The 22,997-nt window shown below is 38.5% G+C and overlaps 2 protein-coding genes across 9 annotated transcripts in view; one reads left to right on the top strand and one right to left on the bottom strand.

Annotated features, from left to right (window-relative positions):
• Window positions 1-19,497, top strand: part of LOC131217405 (uncharacterized) — a 28,099-nt gene extending 8,602 nt beyond the window's left edge. The window contains exons 2-9 of one of the 4 annotated variants that reach the window (XM_058212328.1): window positions 6,374-6,454; window positions 10,960-11,009; window positions 15,130-15,207; window positions 16,717-16,774; window positions 16,860-16,909; window positions 17,524-17,632; window positions 17,716-17,777; window positions 19,221-19,497. In XM_058212328.1, coding sequence (XP_058068311.1) covers window positions 6,374-6,454; window positions 10,960-11,009; window positions 15,130-15,207; window positions 16,717-16,774; window positions 16,860-16,909; window positions 17,524-17,632; window positions 17,716-17,777; window positions 19,221-19,260 — 528 coding nt within the window. In that variant the 3' untranslated portion in view covers window positions 19,261-19,497. Of the gene's footprint in view, window positions 1-6,373; window positions 6,455-10,959; window positions 11,010-15,129; window positions 15,208-16,716; window positions 16,775-16,859; window positions 16,910-17,176; window positions 17,487-17,523; window positions 17,633-17,715; window positions 17,782-19,220 lie in introns of those variants that run through there. The other 3 variants (XM_058212339.1, XM_058212333.1, XM_058212342.1) reach the window with 3 other exon arrangements.
• Window positions 19,498-20,866: 1,369 nt separating this feature from the next.
• LOC131217372 (zinc protease PQQL-like) overlaps window positions 20,867-22,997 on the bottom strand; it is a 43,824-nt gene continuing 41,693 nt past the window's right edge. For 4 of the 5 annotated variants that reach the window (XM_058212302.1, XM_058212289.1, XM_058212310.1 and 1 more), the window contains one exon: window positions 21,108-21,586. In XM_058212302.1, the coding sequence (XP_058068285.1) occupies window positions 21,509-21,586 (78 nt within the window). In that variant the 3' untranslated portion in view covers window positions 21,108-21,508. Of the gene's footprint in view, window positions 21,029-21,107; window positions 21,587-22,997 lie in introns of those variants that run through there. The other variant, XM_058212295.1, reaches the window with a different exon arrangement.

The following is a 22,997-nucleotide window of genomic DNA, read 5'->3' as shown; positions in this document are numbered from 1 at the left end:
AGAGACTTAGGCTTGAACTTCCTCGAAGTTCTAGGATCACCCTTATTGGCGGTCTCCTTTTCTGGTATGCTCTTGGGTGGGAGAGAACTCAATTTAATTTTTTTACCCTCAAACATGAATGTACAAATATTCTAGCGGTTGGATATTGTAACGTCCAAGTCAAATAACCAGGGCCTACCCAAGATGATGTGGCCGATATCCATGGGAACCACATCGCACCACATCGAATCCTTATACAACCCTAACTGAATGGGGATGCAACATCGTTGTGAGATTGAAATGGAGGACTCATAAACTCACGACAGTTTGTAGGGCTGAGGGTGAGACTCGGCTTTCAAGCCTAGTCGACTCACGATGCTGGTAGAGACCATATTGGCACAACTGCCACTGTCCACGATCATTTTACAATTCTTTTCTCCACACTCGGTATAAGTGTAAAGGATCGTGTTCCTATGCCAATCATCATTTTTCTTTAGCTTGGGCAAAGGCGCATTTGACTAATGTGGGGGTGTGGGTCTCCTGCTCATCAAACTCCTCATCCTTAGCACCAATATCAGGCTCATGTTCCTCTACATCACAATTGCCATTGGCATCCTCATCTGCCTCATCTATCATAAGAGTTTTATCTCTTTCTTTGTTCGGGCATTCATTTGCGAGGTGATCATAACCATTGCAATGGAAACACTGCATGTGCTCACTTCCCTTCGAACTAGTGGTGACTAGACCCTTACATTTAACGTCTCTGTTATGGGTGGGAGCACCAGTTGGGGCTTTAGTATGGTTCCTAGGGTTAGGTTTGGCTCCTTGAGGAGCAACCCTGCCACTGGAATCACAAGACCCAAACTGCTTCATGGTTGGTTGCACTATTTCAAGCTCCTCCACCCTAAGGTATGCCTCCTCTAGTGTACTAATATCATGAGGGATGAGGTCACACCTAAGCTCAGGGCACAAGTCCGTCTCAAAACGAAATAGGGTCACAATAGGGATTCGTCCACATCACATCGTATCATCTACTCCTCGAATATCTCGATGTAATCTGATATAGGCATTGACCCTTGCCCCAAGGACAACCATTGATCTAAAATGCGATTATGGTAGGAGAGCGGGACATATTTTTCTCTAAGAAGTTATTTCATCTCAACCCATGATGGAATGGGTTCATCTCCACGTTGCTTTGCCTTCCGCTCTATATTGGTCCAAAATAGCTTAGCTTGACCTGCCAATTTCATCTTGGCGAACCTTGCTCGACGACTATTTGACATGCCATGCCACTCGAAGAAGTGGTTCATGTCAATTAGCCAGTCAAGGAAATGCTTCAGGTTCAAGCGACCATCAAAATTGGGTGCATCGACTTTGACGCTCTTCATAACCCATTCCTCAGGGTTGTAACAATCCCGCGACTCTTTACGGGCTGCGTGGGGCCACAATCCTACATGACCTACTTCCTAACCAAAGTTCATATTACTAATGTTTTAAATATTGATGATATTAGCCGATATATCCCACTATATATCATGTATCCCACCTGTGCGATACGAAACGCACAGGTAGTGTCGATATATCCCACATGTTTGATCCGGTGAGTATTTTCAAATTCCAATCCCTTTTTTTGTTGAAATTATGTTAAGTCAATGTCAAATGGTTACAAATTCATTTGTTCTTCATGTTTTGCATAAAAAATCATGCAGTTAGAGCTTTGATTTCGATATACATAGGTTCTTCATGTTCTCCATGTTTTTTTTTAAAATTTCCTTCAACCAGCTACCAATTAAGACTAATTTCGAAATACTTAGGAGTATTCGATGAAATGATCATCACATACACTTATTTTGAAATTTGAGTGTATGTGGTATGATTTGGGGAAGATTAGGGAAAATTCAAAGTTCCCTAATTTCTCCCAAATTGCTTGCAATGTTGCACTCCAAACATGAAATCAAGCATGTATGGGAGTTGGTCTATTGATTTGTTAAGTCCTTATCAATTTTTGGAAAATAAAAACAAATTTTTAATTAAAAATTATTAAAATATTTTTTTTTTTGAAATTTCCCTTCAACCAATTGTCAATTGAGACTAATTTCGAAGTATTTAGGAGTGTTTGATGAAATGATCACATACACTCTAAATGTTATGCATTCAATTTGAATATAGTTGCATTAGTTTAGTTAGAAAACGCATCGCTTACAATGCTATACAAAGGAAACCTATTATGTGCACTTCTGTTTTGAGATGTTATGATTTAAAAGTGTGTATTAAGGTCCTTTTTAATAATCCCTGAAGTTTCATTGAAAAATTCAACCATTTCCCCAATGTTTCCCCGTGTTTTCCAAAAAGTGCAATAAATTACACTATATAAACGATATATCTAGTGCAATAACCGATACGTATCTCTATCCCAAGGATGCAATACGTAACGTGATACCGATATTTTGAACACTGCCTATTACAACCCCTAATGGGTTCTACTGGGATTGTACCCCGTTCAACTGGGTCCTCATCCGCTGGCTCTCATGCCTGAAACCGGTGGTCTTCCTCGATGATGGGGGTACTGTGAGAGGTAGCCTCTAGCCATGTGATACATTGGTTGGTGGCAATCAATTGTGCGTCTCAATGGCCATCAAATGGCGGTTAATCTTTTCGAGAGCCTCGACAATCTAATCTGGGTTCGTGGTGTGGAATATATCAAAACCACAACCTGTTCGCGTTTGCATACACTAAACAACCTTAATGAAAGACAGCCTAGCTGTATGTGTACTATATGATGAATGCGATGTAAAATTCAGATTTGATGACGCTCAATGTGATATTATATGATGCACCTGTACTTTATGTATGATGACCCTAAGTACCTTAAACAATATGGATAGTCCTAGAATGATTCTAATAAGGCCAAAACTGAAAATTCAGCAACTAGGTGTCTTGAAGTCACTAAATTTGAAAATTCTAGCAACGTAGGACTTTTTAAAATACGCACGCAGAAAATTCAGCAAGCTATATGCTCTGCTATTGGTATAGGAATTTCGTTGAACACATACCCTATGCTAGACCTAGTCTTTACTATCAAATTTGATGTAGGACGATGGAAACTAACCTAGGATGCAAGATGTGAGATCAATTACACATTAATTTAGCATTCAACATGTAAAACCAAACATATTCAATTAATAGATTCAGAAAATTCAGATTTGTAACAAAAAGGACCTATGCTCTCACATACGCGGTGCACGAAAACATAAAATATTACAAGAGTGGCCCACTTGGAAGTAGGGACTTCTAATCCAGCGTGGGTAGTGCAACAACTACTTGAAAAGACAATGACGCCAATAAAATCAGGTTTGGGAAAGGGATTTACAAAAAAAATTCAAATTTTCATTAGGGTTTTGGGAATTAGGGATTGAGATTTGAGATTTTTTTTTTTTTTTTTGGAATTAGGGATCTAGGGATTAGATAGAGTTTGGAAGGGGGGATCAAGGAGGGAAAAGTACCAAAAGGGGCCTACACGTGGCAGCCCATATGGACGCACATGCGTGCGTGCATGTTGGTCCACGTGTGGATGGGTAGGGGAAAAGAGAAAGGAGGTGGATTGGGTTGGGTTTTGATGGGTTTAGAAGAGTTGTAGGGGAAGGAAAAGAAGAAAAAAGTGAAGAAGTGGATTACCTTGTTGGAGAAGAGAGAGGAAGAAAGCACCTTGGAGGAATCCACCACCAAGCAAGCCTCTACCCTTCCATAATTCAATTGGAATGGGGGGTTTCTCACAAACCTTAAAAACAAAGAGAAAAATACCCTTTCAATACAAGAATGACCATTTTTTTTTCTTTTCTCAAGCTCCCATTAGAGTTAGACGTCCAAGCTCCATTTTTTTTATATTAAACTTTTAAAAAAATTACAAATATGCCACTCACTTGAGTGACATGGCCCATCATCCAAAATAAGCAAACTAAAACACATATCGCCTTTTAACGGTCAACTAAATCCTAAAAATAACAAAAAAAAAAACATAAATGTCTCTTAACGGTCAAATAAATCCTTTTTAAAAAAAAAAAAATCAATGAAAACAAGATCAGGTCCAAGGGGTCCAAATCTGGTGGCATGATCGATAAGATCCAATGGTTGAATCCACACACAATAAAAATCTCATGATTAAAACTCTCCTAAGCAACCCACATGCATCATCCCTAAGTGGGGTCTTCTTGATGCACGTCCAATGCATGTGGGGGTCTTCAAAATGGCCCGACGGGCCCCATCTGGAACTCGTCTCCCATCCACAAAGAGAGTTGTGCTGATGTGGGTGCTCACGTCCGTCTCTGATACACCCATTAGGTCTCTGATGTCCCCATCAAAATAGTTAAGATTGCTAACCAAGAAGTTTCCCAAATGGATCACTTTCAATACCTTGGGTCAATAATTCATGAGAGTGGAGGAGAGATTGAGAAGGGTGTTGCTTTTAGAATTCAAGTTGTGGTGGAAGAAATGGAGATGTGCTTTTGTAGTTTTATGTGACATGTATCACTCAAACTGAAAGGGAAATTTTATAGGATAGCTATTAGACCAACCATGCTTTATGGGAAAGAATGTTGGGCAGTTCATTGGATGAGTGTAGCTGAAACGGGGATATTGAGATGACTGAGTGGCAAGATGAGGAAGGATATAATTAGAAATGAATGCATTGAAGGAAACTTAGGAGTAGATAGGTAATTAGATGAGGGAAGTAGACTTAGATGATTTGGTCATGTGTAATGGAGACCAAGAACTGCCCTGGTTAGGAGTGAGTTGGTACAGGTTGAAGGCTCTAACTAGGCCAGGGGAAGGCCCAAAATGACGTGGACAGAGGTAGTAAGAAAAGATTTGATGACCTATGGTCTAACCAAAGGTGCCCTTGGTAGAGTAGAATGGTGGAATAGGATTCATGTAGCTGACTCCGATTGATTGGGATAACGCTTAGATGATGATGATGGTGGTGATTGGCTGCTCCATCCCTTCACTTGAGTACTCATATCGGAACTCTTAGGACCTGTTTGGACAAGGATAAATCCTTTTTCCAAAATGATCTGAGTTTGAAAAAAAACAAAAGAACTTTTTGTTTACCCATAGCATTCCCCACTGAAGGTGGAAACACTGATAAGTCACACATCCTCAATTCTTTTTTGTTTCCTCACCCGATCGAGACAATATGTATTGGACAAATACAATCTGATATGGTTCAAGTGGCTAACATGGAAACATGCCCTTAGAAATCTCTATATAATCACTAATAGAAGCACTTGGGCATTGTGCTCTAATATAAAGCGTGATGAGGGTGCTTCTAATATGAATGCTAGAGGGTCCTCCATATACCAAACATGATCTTTTGCCCCTTTTCAAGTTTCGACTGTGAAACCAATCATCATGAGCTATTTGTGGTTTACTGGATTCTTGTGATTGCTTGGCAAAAGTTTTGCAGCCAGCTGTCCACCACCAGCACTCCATCATTGGGCTTGGGAATGACTAATGTGCCACTGCTACACATAGTTTCAGTGTTTAATACAACATGTTGAATAAACAGCTCAACCTATCACTGTTCATTGTTTTTGTTTGGCATTTTATTCTTCAGAAACCATGTACTATACAGTGGATGTCATAAGGAAAAGTAAGCCATGGGCCTTGATGCTTTTAATATTGCAGCAGAAATGGCATTTCCTGTGAAAATGAGTACTTCTCCATGACTGCTTTGCTTGTTTACCAATTTCTAATTTGTCATGTCGTAGCCCTCAGCCTCTCAGAGTTTCCTAGTAACTAGTGCTTATATTTATGCAAAAAGGCGAGAACTTGTTTGAACCTAATCATGCACAATTTCTGATACAATGAGAAATGGATTTTAATCCATTTTAATGCACTTTGGTGGTGTGGAAAACATAAACCCAAAATGAGTTCTATATTCCTGCCTTTCCACCCCAAAATGTTAAATGAGCTCAGTGCTTAAATGAACTGGAAACCTTTTTTTTTTTTGGTGTGTGTGTGTGTGTGTGTGGATGAAAAACTGGAAACAGTTGTAGCAAGAGAGATCCCTGCCTGCCCTCGAATTCTAGGACATCGAAAGGCACCCTAAGCTGTTTTGCTTGAATTTTCTCTTCTTTTTTCAACGAGTGCGCTTTTCCTCCATTGCAAATGATTTTATTAGGAGCACTTGTTAGTGATTGGACAATTTTCATGCCAAAGCTTCTGTTTTCTTTTTAGTCATAGTGAAGTTGATATTGATGACTACTAAAATGCACCGGATACAAAAAATGCATATACGAAAGTTAGCTTTGTGCCTCCTGGAGATCATATTTTCTGCTAATATAGCAATATACATATGCTGTTGATACTTAATGTATATTTTTCTTTTCTTTTTTCAAAGGTATCAGCGCTGAATGAGTCTGTTGCAGGAAGCGTCGAGTCTGTTTTCAGATCTTGGGAGCATCGTTTGAGTTCGTCAGAGGTATTCTTGCAAACTGTTTTCTTTTGGGTAACATCCTGTTTTCTTTTCTTTCCTGGGGAAAAGAGGTCTTTTGCTACATCCTTTGGTGTACTATTTTGCATTGCTGAAGAGGGCTTTTGTTGTTGCCCTTGATAGAGTGGAATGGCGGAAAAGGATTCATGTAGCCAACCCAATTAGTTGGGATAAGGCCTGGATGATGATGATGAAGAGGGCCCTTGAGTTTATCAGTTTTTTTTTTTTTTTCTCCACGCAAATAACATAATAAAGCACATTTCAAGTATTTCATATCCGTATTCATAAATTATAATATTTTACCTTTTTATTTGTGTTTTATTTGTATTTTTTTTTAAATTATTATAAAAGACCACATTTCAGGCAAATAATATCAGCAGGTAGACCAACAAATCATGTGAACTGAGAAAAGAACTAATTTATGATCCATTTCATGATATTCACAAAATGATCATTGAGTGGGGGAGAGACCTCTTTTAAGTGATGCAATGGTGCTGGCTGTATCTCCCTCAGTCTAAAACGTCATTGGGGGCTTCCTTGCTTCCCCATAAAAAATGAATATGAAACTTTTAGCCTCACTGGAATGCCTTTAGCTTGCCCCGAGTTCCCTTCATTGTTGTCATCAAAAGTAAGCTTTAAGCATACACCAGTTTTCTTCTTCTTCTTCTTCTTCTTTTTTAATCTTTTCTCTTCCTCAAGGATGGGCTTCATTAATTGAAAAAGAGAAGATTATAGCAAGGGAAGGGAATCCCCAAGAACTAGTGATTGCAGAACGCATCTCCTTTAAGAACCCATTAGGTTGGGTTGCACTATATCTCTTGGTGTAACGGAGGGGAGTAGCCCCAGCAAGATGCACTCCAGTCTGTAGGAAACTTGAGCATGACAACCCTCTGAAGTATGCCTATTGGGCTACCCTTTTTGCAACCAGTGTTTCCATTGTCGACGAAAAATCTATAATATCGCCGATATTATCGATGTCGCTGGACCGGTGATACCGAAACACCAAAAATTCGTTTCTCTTCCTAATGTCGACGAAAGATCGGCGATATTTTCGATTTTATCAAAAAAAAATAGTTATCAGTGACAACTCTTCCTATTATTTCGAAAAAACAGAATAGATACAGAAAAAATAAAATAAAATCTCTTACCATTTTTTTTCTCAAAATCCGCCTGCGGGAGTGGCTTTCGGATGGATTTGGTGGGCCAATCATGGTCGATAGTGCCGGATTTTCAGAGGTAAGAAATCTCCTTTTTTTTTTTTTTTTTCCCTTCTTTGAAAAGAATAGATTTGACCCAATTCCAGCGAGGTTGAAGGGGATTTGGGTTAGGATTTGAAAAGGAGAGAAGTTTCGGGAAAGAAATTTGGGATTTTTTTTATGCGGAAAAAACGATTGAGGTTTTCCAGAGAAGATGAGACGAAAGGGAAGGGGTTGACTGGTGTATACACCAGCCTGGGTACGTGTCATGTGATGACGAGCGCTGACGCTTCTCAAGCTCCGAGTTGTGCGAACAGTTTACAAAGGAGATCAAAGTTAAATGGGCCCCAAAATGATGTATTTATTACATCCATACCGTTCATCCATTTTTCAAGATGATTTTAGAGCACGAGTCAAAAAATAAATCATATCCAATGCTCAAATGGACCACCCCAGAAATAGTAGTGGGTAATGATTTTCACCGTTAAAACATTTGTAGGGCCCACCATAAAGTTTATTTTCAATCTAATCTGTTCATAAGGTCAAAAATACCTGGATTAAGAGGAAAAACAAATATAATATTGATCTAAAACTTCTGTGACCCCCAAAAGGGTTTCAATGGTATATGTTCAATCCTCCATTGCTTTTTGCGGTGTGGTCCACTTGATCTTTATATCTGTGTTACTTTTCGAATCAAGCCTTAATATGAGCTCATAAAATAAATGGACGGTTTGGATATAACACATACCTCATGATGGGACCCACAAAACTTGCTAACGTCAATGCACCCAACTACTTGGTACACCAGCCCAGACGAAAGCTCTCTTGTGAGAGTGTGAACTCGGTGCAATTATACTTTACAAATGATGGTGCGGCTCTCACGGCGGGCCCACCTTGATGTATTTATTTTTTATCCATGCTGACCATAGGTTTTTCCAGATCATTATAAGATGCTAGCCCAAAAATGAAGCAGATAGAAATCTAAGCTGGGCCATATTTTAAGAAAGAGTGGTGGTTGAACCTCCACCATTAAAAACTTCTTCAAGCCCACATTAATGTTTTTGTAATGTTTATTTTTCATCCAACCCATTAATAAGGTCACGTAAACCTTTATGAATGGAAAAGAACAAATATCAGGTTTGTCCAAAACTTTTGTAACCCATGAGAAGGTTTTAATGGTCAATCACCACTGTTCTTATGTAAAGGTCCACCAAAGATTTGAATCTGCTTCAATTTTGAGATTATACCCTAAATTGATTTTTTAAAATAGATGAACAGGATAGATATACAATAAATATATCAAGGTGGCCCCACTGTAAGTGTTGTACTGTCTTATGTCAGGCTAAGGTTGCACATAATCCACTCTACTCCTTGCACCACTAAGTGGGTGGGAGTCAATTCGCCGGGGTATTATTTATTTATTTATTTATTATTATTATTATTATTTATTTTTTCAATTCATCCCAGCAGGAATGGGACCATGAACAGTTTGAATGTATATAAACATCATGGTGGACTAGGGAGGTTTATTTGTCATCCAAGTTGACACCTTCGTAGGAGCTATGGCCCACAGTGGTGTTTATTTGTCATCCAAGTTGTTCATAAGATCACACGGAGATAGATGAAGGTAAAATACAAAAATGACATGGATCCAAAACTTTTGTGGCCCCTAATGATTTTTCAACCGTAGGAATGTTCAATTCACATTGTTTCCTATGGTGTGGTCCATTTGAGCATTGGATATGCTTCATCTTTGGGATCACGCCTTAAAATTATCTTGTAAAATGGATGGATGGGGTGGATAAAATACATAAATCATAATGGGCCCCACATAGTTGACTCAGTACGATAAGCATACTGATTTATACGGTGCGCATGTGTCACTTGTTTGTATCTTTGGATTGATGGGTCGATGTTCTGTAGGGGCATCATAATGATAAATATTTTATCAATGTCGTCCATTTATTTTGATAGATAATTTTAAGGAATGAGTTCAAAATGAGACAGATTTGCATCTCAGGTGGACCACACTAAGGGAAACAGTGGTGATTAAATGCCCACCATTAAAAACAGTGGTATGGCCCACCACCAGATTTTTGGATCTGCCTAACTTTTAGAACATTGTCCTATGGTGGCCTTTTAAAACAGATGGTAGGAGTGGATTTGTGACGTACATCTCTATCATGCAAAAACCACACTAATTGGATAATCCAATCCATCCTTGATTTGGTATCTTTGAGTTCATTCACTTTTACATGTCGTAATTACTGTATGCTAGCTGCATTTGTAATATATAAACTCATTTTGGTTGCTATGAAAGTGATTTTTTATGGGATCGCATGCTTTTTGTGTTCCATTAAATGAAAACTTATTATGTAATACATTTTTATTTTTTTTTTGCAATTTTTTCATTCATGAATATGTAAATATGTGTATTCACGCATGTCCTAAAGTTTCACTGAAAAATTCCACCATTTTCCCCATGTTTCCCCCTTTTTTCCTGCATTTCTGGTTATCGTCGATAACAATATTATATCTTTATCTCTGGCTAGCGAAACTTGTAGCGATACCGACAACTCGAACACTATTTGCAACTCTGGTATAAATCCTCTATTCACAACACTGATGTCTGTAGCATAGACACTGGTGATAAATCCAGCACTCCACAAGTCCACCTCCAAATACCCAGAATTTTGAGAACACAATCCACTATAAGCATTTGTGTTCCCATTTCCGATTAACAGCTTCCACATGCTCTACGGATTGGACAAATGACTCGGCTAAATTGCGTCTGCAGAAAGGTCAACTAATCTTTCAATTTATCAAACATTGAGAGGAGTAGATTCAATCTCCTGGTGATTGAATAGCCACTGTGCTTCTCAGTTCTCACTTTTTTAGCACAGAGTTGAAGTCATTGCCAATGCAACTGCCTAATGATAAAGAGCTCAAAAGCAAACTGCACATGGAGATGTTCACTAGCAAAAAAAGGAAAGATGGCATGTACTGTGCGCACAAAGTGCTTTAGTAGCTGTGATTATATTTTACTTGAATTAAGGCTGAGACACCTAATGTTTATGGCTTAGTGGCTTTGTTATTTTACATCTCTTGTTATTGTATCATTTTGATTTTGGTGTTTTATTTATTTCTTTGTATTCCTTTTGCTCATATACTGCTTTATCTGATTCCAGAACAATTGATAAGTTTATAGTGTAACATGCTAGAATACCCTGTTGTTTTAGCTTTTTCATTTACACTAAAATTTTGTTGAATGCATTATGATCATTGTCATTACGGCAGGGTTTTTTGGAAAGCAACGAAGGGGATCCTGAATTACTTGTTTTTATCCCGTAAGTAACTACCAATGTCACATCTGATTGGATGTGCCTGACTGAAAAGCAAACTGGAGGCCCCTTCAGTCACTGCATACGGTGGGGATGCCTACTCTCATCTGAAACTGCTAATGTTATTTCAGTGGGCTTTCTGCACCTCACCAATGATGGGCTGCTGTTTTACTTTTGGAAAGACTTGTGATCACATTATTCATATTTACCATCACTCTTGTGCTTTTGAAGCTGGTTATACATTTATGTGCCTTACTCATGCTCTCTCTCTCCTTTTCGAGTCAGTCATCTCATGTGTTCTGTATTTTACATAGATACAGTTTGTTCATCTATCAAGTATTTTTCATTGATAGACTGCTCTTTTGGTTTGTGCAAGTGATTGTGTGGATCACAGTTATGCTGAAAAAAATATATTTTATATAGATACCGTTGTTCATCTATCAAGCATTTTTCATTGATAGACTGTTCTCAGTCATCTTAAAATGTTAAGTGGCAGATAATATTTTATTTAGCAATGCTGTCCCACTTTGATTCATTTGTAGTGACACCGAATTGCTCTATACAGCAATGAGTGATGTGGTATCTCATTTGGTTTGTGCAAGTGATTGTGTGGATCACAGCAATGCTTAAAAATAATAATTCATGCTGATTTTTTTTTGTCAGACTACATAATGTCTTGATTTGACTACCAAAATAATATGCTGCAGTTTAGTTGATTAGACAAAACTGAAGTTCTTTGCACAAGGTGATTGATTAGTGATTCATTAACCTAATCAATATCACATTTATTAAGGTATGGAACTTATAAATGAGACAGACTGCCCACCACAGGGCTTGACATATTTTGGATATGTATATGAAATACGGATCAAACCACTGATAGTCATATAGTTCTAAACTATGATGTTGATAGTCATTTATGGCTCGTTTGGATACCACCAATAAGTAACTTTTTAACTTAAGTTAGTTTGGCTATTAAACTTAAATAACTTATACCGTGATCACTGTGACCAGTGGGCGTGTTGGAGCCTAATGAATGAACGTGCAATGTTGGGAAATACATTCCGTGATGTTTTGAGAAATCTGTCCCGTCAACCATTTTATTCATATCATTTTAGGGGGTGGACCTAAATATGAGGTAGATCCAAAACTCAAGTAGGCCACACAACTTGTAACAATGGTATTGAACACCCATTGTTGAAATTGCACCGATTGTCGTGTGGCCCACCATGATGTTTCTGAGAAACCCACTATGTCTGCTAGTTTTTCTAGCTCAATTTAATCAGTATGTCCAAATATAATGAAGATCTAAAACTTGTGTGGACCACACAGCTTGAAAAAGTTTTTTTTTTTTTTTTTAGTTTACAAAATTAGAGGCCCACGCTACTATCTACTGCTGAACTCTTTGGACTAAGGATTCCACCGAATTGGATACACTGTTGAAACAACTCGGGTGGACCACACAGCTTGAAAAAGTATTATTAAACCTCACCCTAGAATGGAGCTTGAAAAATTGAAGTGACCTAACATAATGTTTTTGAGAAATCCACTATTTTCATTGGCTCATTTTAGACTATGAGCCCAAATATAAGGCAGATCCAACACTTAAGTGGACCACACTAGAAACAATAGTATTGAACCTCCACGGTTGAAATAGTCATGAGGCCCACATTTATTGTTTTGAAATATCCACCTGTCCGCCTATTTCTTCATATGATCTTATGGGGCAGGAATGACCTTATGACCGGTTTGGATGGCATATAATCATCACGGTAGGCCTCGGAAAGATTTCAATGGTGGTCGTTCAATCTCCATTGTTTCCTTCAATGTGGCCCACTTAAGCGTTGGATCTGCCTCACGTTTTGGCCCACCTAACGTGATCTAGTCAAATGGATGAACATGGTGGATTTCTAAGAAACATCATGGTGGGCCCTTGGCACGTGGAGTTGGGTTCACCCAGCAATCCATGTCCAGTAAGGTCAGGGTAACAACATGTTCAGTCAAGCGATGACGATGGACCCACTTTGATGTATTTGTTGTATATCCATGCTGTCCATCCATTTTTCCAGCTCCTTTTAGGGCATGAGCCCAAAAATGAAGCAGATCCAAATCTCAGGTGGACCACACCATAGGAAACAGGATGATTGAACACCTATCATTAAAAAATTCTTGGAGGCCACAAAAGTTTTGTATTAAGCTGATATTTGTGTTTTCCCTTCATCTTGGTCTATGTGACCTTATCAACTGGTTGGATGGCAAATAAACATAACCGTGGCCCCTAGGAAGTTTTTAATGGTGGGCATTCAATGACAATTGTTTCCTGTTGTGTGGTCTACCTTAGATTTGGATCTAGCCAATTTTTGGGCCCAATGCCCCAAAATGAGCTGGCAAAACGGATGGATGGAGTACATATATAACACATACATTAAGGTGGGTCCCACTGTCATAGCATTACCGGATTGGGTGTTTCAATAAACCAACCTGCTTTTTGGAGGAGGTGTTTTAAAAAACATACTTACCAAACATGCTTATCTGCTGATTAAGTAGAAATCAAGATAAACTACTTGAGGCATAAGTAATTTATTTAAAGTAATTTATCATCCAAACGCACCTGTAGAAACCATGTTAGAATCAATCCATTGATAATCATGTACTTCTAAACTATGACACTGATAGTCATTTAGAATTCAATCCGTTGATGGTCATGTACTTCTAAACTATGACGTTGATAGTCATTTAGAATTGAATCCGTTGATAGTCATGTTCTTCTAAACTTTGACATCGTCACGTCCTAGTTCTGAGAATTACAACTGAATCACAGTGGAAGGAACAAACCCGATTGATCTTTACTTGTGAGAATGTTTTTTGACCAACTTTTAGAACCACGACTCTCGAGGAAGACTACAGCTAAATGGACCTTAGATTTCACAAGTGCTCATTGCTTTTTGTCCAATGAAGCTGTATGTATCCGAGTTCACTCCCCGGAAATACTTCAGTAACTCTGGTTCTAATTTGTTAGATGCTTCAAATGATTTACATGATCATGTCAACATTGAACTAGGGATGCAACTTGGGCAGTTTGGGTTGGGTTGACCCTCAATCCGAGTCCAACCCAACCTTAAGAAGACCCAACCCAAAAAGTCCCAACCCAAATTCCAACCCGATGTGTCCAACCTGAATTCCTCTATACCCGACCCAACCCGACCCAAGTACACATGATTATTCCCAACCTGAGCTAACCTGACCCAAATTTGCAACCCAAACCCAACCCGAATTCAAATTGGGTTGGAAATTTCCAACTTGAACCCAATCTGAGAGCCCTGACAACCCAACCCAAACTCGGGTTGGGTCAATCGGGTTTGAGTTGACCCAAATCCAGGTTGCAGCCCTACATTGAACCCCAAAAAGGAATCAAGTTGATTGCATTCTAAGTTACATCTCTCCCCTCTCAGAACGTCCACTTCTTTCCTTTAAGTAAACCACTGAGGATATAAGTTTCCTTGTTTTCTCCATTCTTGAGTAGAATCCAATAGGTTGAACAAAATAGAATGGACTGGCATGAAAACTTATTTTATTTGAACTTAGCACGTGGAAAAAAGATGATGAGTTACATATATCCAATTTATCAAAACATTATTGTTGCAATATTGTCTTCAAAATGAATGAAGCTCTTTTGATCTTTTGGCTGCTTAATGTAGAACACTGTCTAAATCTTAGGACAACCAATTAATCAACCAGGTTACAATTGGGTACATGAAAATGTCTCATCTTAATAGGCTTGATGGCAAAATTACATTGAGAGCTGCTATAATAGATGCAGGTCTTGCTTTTCATATTGGTTTCGAGTTGCTGATCTTGTGGTTTGTAAGCCTTTCATATTGCTGCTTTTTATGTTTGTTTTTTTGGTTCTTTGCTTCACATCATTTCTAACTGGATATTTTAATCTTCAAGATTACATTGTTCACAATGATTAGGAAATAATTTGTGGTTTACCTAATTACCTCCAGATCCCTATATTCTTCGACTCCCTTTTCTTGTGACGTCATTGGAACTCATCACTTCAAACTGCCAAAGCATCCATTTGCAAATATTTGTACTTTTTATTGAAACTGCTTGTCCATTGTAGGTTTACATGCGATGTTAAAATAAAGAGTATTTCCATTGTTGGTGGTGCTGGAGGAACGAGTCCTTCAAAAATGAGAGCGTATGGATAACCTTGCTATGTTACTTTTCATGTGGCTATGTGTTTTTTTATCCTATAATTTTAATTCATGGTCAGCTAAAATGACACTTTAAGAAAGATCGAATATTTCTACAACTGCTGGCAAATTTATGAATTATTGCAGTCAAGATATTCCTTGGCACAGGGTTTTCAATTATATTGGATGTTGATCTCTTTGTTTTAGACTCCTGCAACTCTGACCAAGCAACTGGCCTTGCGCCTTGATGTTGCCTTTTTGCATGTGTATGCATATTTGTTGGCATTTACAAGCATGCTCGCACTCATGCATGTGTGCAGAATGATTGAATTAATTTGCTTGTATGTGTGCTCTTTGTTTTGTCTAATGGCGAAACTGTTTCTCATTTTTCTCTTCATGCCATTTCTCAGTTTTAGGAACATGTTTAGCTTGGTAGCAGTATCAGATGGAACTATAGTTGCATGAAGTGTGAAGCAACACGGCAGTAGATTCAGGTGTAGGAGTGGGGAAACGTCTGGTTCAAAATGTTAGCAAGTATAAACAGCTAGGAAGTGGGAGTGGGAACTCAAGCTTGTAGCTTACTGGTAGCCAGGGCTTGTTTAAACATTCAGGTCTCTCTGGTTCAAGCCCCCATGTTACCTATAGAAAAGTGCGATTCAAAGTGGGAAGACACCTGTTTAGAAGGATCATGCAACTATGGATGGAACAATTTGCCACCTGAAAGAGGATGAAAAGAAGAAGAAAGTACTTCCCATTTTTTTTTTCAGCTAAAAGGCATTACTGGATGATATCCATATAGTGGATTGCTCGCACAGGTGCTTGTGGGTGACCTACTATGCTGTCACGACTTCTCAGCCTGCAATGTTTCTCTTTCAATTATTAGCAAATACTTATCTTGATTCAGCACTAACCGCATGAAATTTCACCTCTGACATACTTGAGAATGAATAGAAATGGGCAGTATGCATGCAATCAGATCCTCAGTTTTCAACTCATATTCAAGTGTAATTGGCAGCGTGAAATTAACTTGATGGTACTTTTGCACAAATGTTGACTCAGGTGGTAATGCTTGACATATGTCCATAGTATTGTCTTCAGTGAGCTCAAAGAAGCTAATTTTTCATCATCAACCCTACAGAAATAATAAAAATATAAAATTTTGCAAATAAAATAAGAATATGGGGAATATCAAGAATTAAAATTATATTAAAAATGGCTCTTAACAAATTCCATGGTGTATTTGTGCCCATGTATATCATGGACCCACTTCTACACAGTTAATTCATTACCCCCCAACAAAAGCGAGAGAGAAGAAGGAAAAAAAAAAAAAACAGAAAAAAGAAAAGAAAAAAAGATAGCACTTGCCCTGTTAATCCAAACCATGTTCATTTTAATAGGATTGTACCTTTATTTGGTAATGCATTTTTCTCCTAAAAACTAACTCACTTATTGGGGACGTTCATTTCAAAACTTATCTGATCTTTTTTGCGTTCTTCTTCCGCTGGTGACTTTAGGTTCATTAATCGCGATGGTATTGATTTTTCAGATGCTCAGAGCATGCAACCTATTCAGGTAATTTTATCATTTTTTTGGCCAATGGAATTACCAAATACCAATATTTTTATTTTGTTTGAAACACCTTTTCCTTGTCTTGAAGGAATGGGATTTGGCTGAAAATTTGCAAGGAGTGTTGGAATACCAAACAAGGTAATACCTGACTCTTTTTATTTGAGGTACAATATTGGTGGCTTTTTCCAATTGCTCATACTGAATTTTGTTCCATAATTTGGTAAATGCTATACCTGATAAATATAGCTTCAACATTCAATTGCTTTGACCTTCTATTTATGCATTGGGTTCTATTAAGCTCCCTAGTTATACATTATCTAACTGGTAGTAGGGCAGAAAGGCAAAAGACAAAAAATAAATAAATAAATAAATAAATAAAAATTAAAGGTTTTTTTTTTTAAAAGGTGATGCAACATCAGTGTTTAATCAAGCGGGTTGTGCTTCTGTGAAAGCCATATGGACACCTCAGGGTGACGGAGCTGCTCGTTATCTCGAGGCATCGCATCAAACTAACTATTAAAAAACTATATCACCTTGTTTTTTCATAAGTAGGTAATATAGCTGTCGTTCGTCTTAAGAACCTTCTGATATCCATGAAGCTATGTTAAATATGGTTGCAAACAATGTATTCCATCTTGAGATATTTTTCTCTAGTTTTATCATCCCTGTGATTTTTGTATTTTGATGCCGTACAAAATATGCTCACTTGTCATCTCACGTAGTAAAAATGCTATTTTGAAACATTCAATCAGATACTCTAGATTTCAAAGTGTGGCCAGTCTCACTTTGCATTTTCCTGAAAATTTTGGCGCTGAAACTACTCAGATATACTACATCGGATTACGAGGTGAAGCTACCCAGGTATTTCATAGTTCAAGATCTTTCAGGAAATATGAGGATTATTTTGTGTTCCTTACAATGTTTTCTTACCCTGGTCATTACAGTTGAAGAGGGATGTTGTTGCAACAATTGTTTATGAAGTAATGCCCAATCCATCTGATCACAAGTAAGCCCTGTTTGCAATTTCAGAATGGTCTTGATCTATGATAAAAATATGTTTTTGAATTCTCGAAACTCTGATTTTATGCCTTTTCAACTGCTACACTATTTACATGGAAAAAAAGGATGGTCTATTATTCACGAACAATGTTTGTGATTCATGCACAACATCTGCTGTTAGATAGGGGACCAACTACCAAAGCACAGTAATAACGAATCACAAGTCGTGCTATGCCATTTAGGGGCCATTTTGTACCCTGAAGGAATATATATGGTAACTCAGACTGCTGATGGGCTGTAATTGTTACAACAACATTAGCTGTTTGTCACTATTCTAGCCAAAACATCACAATCAGAATATTTTTATTAAAAGGGTTAAACACTTTCTATCAAGAGAATGGAGATAAGATGTGTGGGACAGCAGGCAAAAATAGCAGATCGGGTTGTAATAATTACGGCCTGTCAGCTGTTGTCAACCACTTCCAATGTGAAAAACAAAATCGGGATGTGGCTGTAACAGTTAGTCTAAGACTACCGTAACCTCTGGTCCTTTTGGATGTCATAAGGTCTGTGCTGCTGTAGATAGTGGTGAAAGCTCTTGCATGTTTATGAGAACCCAAGCCCATCAACTTTTGATTTTCTTTCATTATTGAGACTGCTTGCACATGATGTGGGCCCTGCATCCTTGAGATTATATCAGCCATGCACCTTTGGATATTTTGGTTGCTTAATATATACACACTGCCATGACCAGATTCTAAAACTGACATAGACATTTGGGCTGGTTTTGGGTGCACTTCTAAACTGCATTTCAATAATTAGTTTGGTTAGTGGAAACGAACAGGATATTGATCGTTCAGTTGCCATTGAAAGAAAATGCTGGATTAGGCTCCAAATTTTAATTATGTTAATCTCAAACTGGAACTGGAAGTGATGTAACTGCAATCTTAGTAGTTACGAATTTTGGTCATCCACATAAATCTAACTGGTCATCAAAATGTAGCCCTGATGTTAACCATACCTTTCCAGATTGAATTCTTACTCCTGCTGTACCTGTTCTGACCCATTTCAGGACATTGAAAGTGATGACGTGTTGTTACTTTCGCAGACCCATGTTATACAATTGTTTTTGTGCATGCATGTGTACTTGTGCTGACCCATTTCAGGACATTGAAAGTGTGTCTTGTCATGACTTCTGTGGGCCCCTGTTATACCACTGTGCATGCGTGTGCGTGTGGGTGTGTGGGTGTACATGCGCATAAAAAGTGCATGGGTGCATGCATGCTTTCATTTTCTTCCAAGATGGCACAGGGCCATGATGGTGGTTTAGCCGTCTTTTGAAGCTTTTTGGTATCATGGCTATGATGGTTTATTGGTCTTTTGAACCTTTTTTTATGCCATGGAGGGGTGGAAATAGCCTCAGTTTGTTTCTCTTTTGGTTTATTGACAGGACACCGACCGAAGGAGGGGGGCTTTCCCATGTTGAGTAGAGTTCCAAGTTAGCAAGTGGCTTCTTGTAAATATGACAGGAGAGACCATTTATGTTGTTTTTCTTTATCGTTTCATATACTGCAATGCTGTACTTGTCATTATTCACAGCTATTCAATGTTGTCTTTTTGTTGCTATTAATCAGTAGTATGCCAATGTGAGCATCGGACTGTTTACAATCACACAGTTAGTGGTTAACCTACAATCTGATGGGGACCTTTACCTTTTCTTTTTCTTATTCTCTTAGTACAAGTGTGCTAATTCTCAGGGGCAGGAATGGAAAGTTTGTTTTGTTTTATCGAAAAAATGCATTTACCAACTTATCACAGTTTTCTCTTCCTCGGTTGAATTTTGTCCAGCCTTCCTGGTGAAAGATCCAATAGATGATGTTTAGTAATGGTTTTCTGTTCGTTACTGATTGAAAATGGTATTTGTTACCTCTCTTTTTTCCTCTCGAAGAAAGTCGCATAATTGTGTTGGTTATTTCTACTGTAAATTGATGCCCGTTTGCATGGGAAGAATTATTGAGGTCTGATGCATCAAGAAATGAAACTGTGCCCTGATGCACTGTACGGTAGGGACCCATCGTCTGGTTATGCAGACCGTTTATCTGATCGTCTCTGCTGTTTTGTGGGGCTTCAAACTTCTCCTGGATTGAATGATCGCAACCCTTTGATCAGTGCCCTGTAAATAGAATGCTTGAGAAAAAAAATTCTCGTCCCATATGGGAAATTTGCTAGACTGGCATCATTGCACGGGTAGGATAATCTGGACGGTTTTTTAAGCATACCCAATCCACTTGGTGAACTGAACCATGGACGCCACTCGTGGGAATGGGTGATACATCAGAAGAACCTGATGGCTCCACGTACATGGGAGAGCTTGATTTGCAGTATTATTATTATTATTTTTTTAACATCCCGAGGTCAGTGTGGTGGCATGTTGAATATTCACTTAACATAATCATGGTTTGGTAATCCATGTTGTTGATTTGATGGATCTCACTATGGCTGGAAGATTCTGTCAAAATCTTCCAGATGAAGGTTGTCCTTTTGATCAACCATCTACATTTGCACACACTGTTAAGGAGAAAATATATCGGCCGTTAGACATTCAATGGAAAATGGCCCAGTAACCAAAGGAATGGCACAACAGAAAATATTTCCGTTGTCATTCCACTATTTTGAATCTGCTGTAGGATTACTGCAAGACTTCACATTGTATTTTGCCATTAGTCTTGCAGCTCCTTGCAAGAGTGGCTATTCGAGCACCATTCTCCTCATGCATGCCAATGCATGAGAGCAAGCCCTTCATAACAGGGTTCCCACTGCAATCCTACGGATCCAACAATATTGACAGTCTGTCAATCAAGGGGCCCATGTATGTAAATGCAGACTGTTTGTCAGTATTTTATAACCTTCCATTTTCTTCAGTGTATTTTGTAGGCCACATGATGGCTGGATCCCAACAATTTTTTGGCCAAGGTATAAATACCTTGGTGCCCACTGTTTTAGCTAAGGTATGCCTCAATGCCCACTTTCCCAGCCAAAGGACATATCCCTCAATGCCCACCAAATGAACGACCAAAGTGTTGCACACGTTCCACATGCAGAGAGTGGCATTTCCTGTCCTCTTTCAACATAAAAACAAGTGTAAGTGATACGGACACAATACAGCCATTAAAGGATAAGATCTGGGGTTTTAAACAGGATGATCTTGGCGCTTTATAAGTGGACCACCATGCAGTTGTGATCTCTTCAAATACAGAGCTGTGCCCAGGAAATACCAAATTAGCAACATTTGTACATTTCTGAATCCAACCCAAAACCAACAGTTGCCTGTCTATCAGAAGATTCAACACTCTAGGGAGTACTCTCTTTCAACACGCACACAAAAAGGTTTCGGGAGAGTAGATAGTAGGGGTTTAGCCAGTAGCTCAACTGCATAATTGTCAAGTTCGACAAGCCTAGGCAAGTTCACTATGTGATACCTAAAATTACCAAAATAATGATAAGGGGCCATTGACTAATCGCAAACAAAGAATGTATTATACACGTAATTGATCGTGGAGCCTTAGATGGCCGGCTGCATATTTAATTTTGGGTAACATTTGGCTTGACTGAAAATCAGGTTCTTCATGCGCTTCGCTTTGGGTCAAATTGACTTTGGTTTCCAGTCATTTGCCACCAGTCCTCAATGACTCTTGATTCCTGCTGATGATCATTGGCGGGCCTCTGCTACATGCGCATCTAAGATTTCACAGTACTTCGTGCATGTCTCCACAAGCTAATTGCTAAAACCAGTGCACCTGCTGCTCCCACCAAAATCTGCCATGAAGATTGCGATTTGATACTGACAGAAATTAGAAAAATGATCCCAAAGTTTCCTTTAAATACAGTTCAACTGAAGCAATTCAGGACATGAGATAACCAAGCATCAAACGTTATTAACTAGCCCTATATTTGAGAATGTGGATGAGGCAGTTGATAATTTCACACAGATTAATTGAATTTGAACAACAATTCAGGGCAAGTAGCATGCTTGAAAATTTTCTTCTACTATGTAAGGGCCAATAGCCAGTCATTTGGGGCAAGGCATTCAGAGGCCACTGCTTACAGCATCAAGTTAAAAGTTTAGTCACTCTTTTTTTTCTTTTCTTTTTTCTTTTTTTTTTTTGGGGGGGGGTTGTGGTGGTTCACACTCTTTCTACCTCCTAAGATGTAAAGGCTCTAGGATCTGTATCATACTGGTAATATCTGCAGGTAGTAGCTATCTATAGATACAGACAGGTGTCACCTACTACATGGCTGTTGCTAAGGTTGGCTATGCTTACAAATGAAAACATGAAATTTTGGTGAGTGTGCCTGCAAGTCCCAAGGTCCCTATCCTGTTACCAGGGCTCAAGGGGATGGGAATGTTATCCAGATGTAAGTAAACAAAAAACTATTGCACCACCCACACTGGGCCATATGGTTGGCAACATGATCAGCCATAGAAGTTGGCCCAGCGCCTAGAGCCCTCAATGAGATTAGGAGGAAGTCATCGCCATCATCATCAGCCTTATCCCAACAAACTGGGGTCTGCTACATGAATCCTTTTCCGCCATTCCACTCTATCAAGAGTGATAACTTCAGTTAGACCATTGGGCATCAAGTCTTTTCTTACGACCTTCACCCACGTCCTTTGGGCCTTCCTTTGCCCTTTAAGAACATTCAACTTAGACCAACTCACTCCTAACTAGCATAGTTCTTGGTCTTCGTTGCACAGGACCAAACATCTAATTCTACTTTCCCTCATCCATGACCTATGGGTGCCACTCCTAAGCTCCCTCGAATGCATTCATTTTTAATTCTATCCTGCTAGTTTTAGAAAATTCAAAACAAGAGCTCTTGCAGTTACACACACACATACACAAAGGTTTATAGCATAAAAGCCTAGCAGCGAAAACCCAACATCCTTGATCGTAAGTGTTACCTGGAATCAATGTTGTCAAAATCCTATGACTGGCAATTTAAGATTTATGATTTGAGTGAAATCTTAAGCAAAATTATTTGAATCCTACCTTTGAATCCCTTTTTATATGAATCCTACGATTTACGATTCGAATCCCGATTTACGATTCAAATTATACTTGTTTTATTCTATTTTAAGCTTCCTTGACTTTCATTTTATGTTTTAAAATTCGTGGGACTTTAATAATCATTTAGAAAAAAAAAAAAAAACCCTTTAAAAAAAGAA

This window comes from Magnolia sinica, chromosome 1 (assembly GCF_029962835.1).
Source record: "Magnolia sinica isolate HGM2019 chromosome 1, MsV1, whole genome shotgun sequence".
Taxonomy (NCBI): domain Eukaryota; kingdom Viridiplantae; phylum Streptophyta; class Magnoliopsida; order Magnoliales; family Magnoliaceae; genus Magnolia; species Magnolia sinica.
Note: the sequence above shows the minus strand (reverse complement) of the source record. Positions and strands in the feature narration are given on the sequence as shown.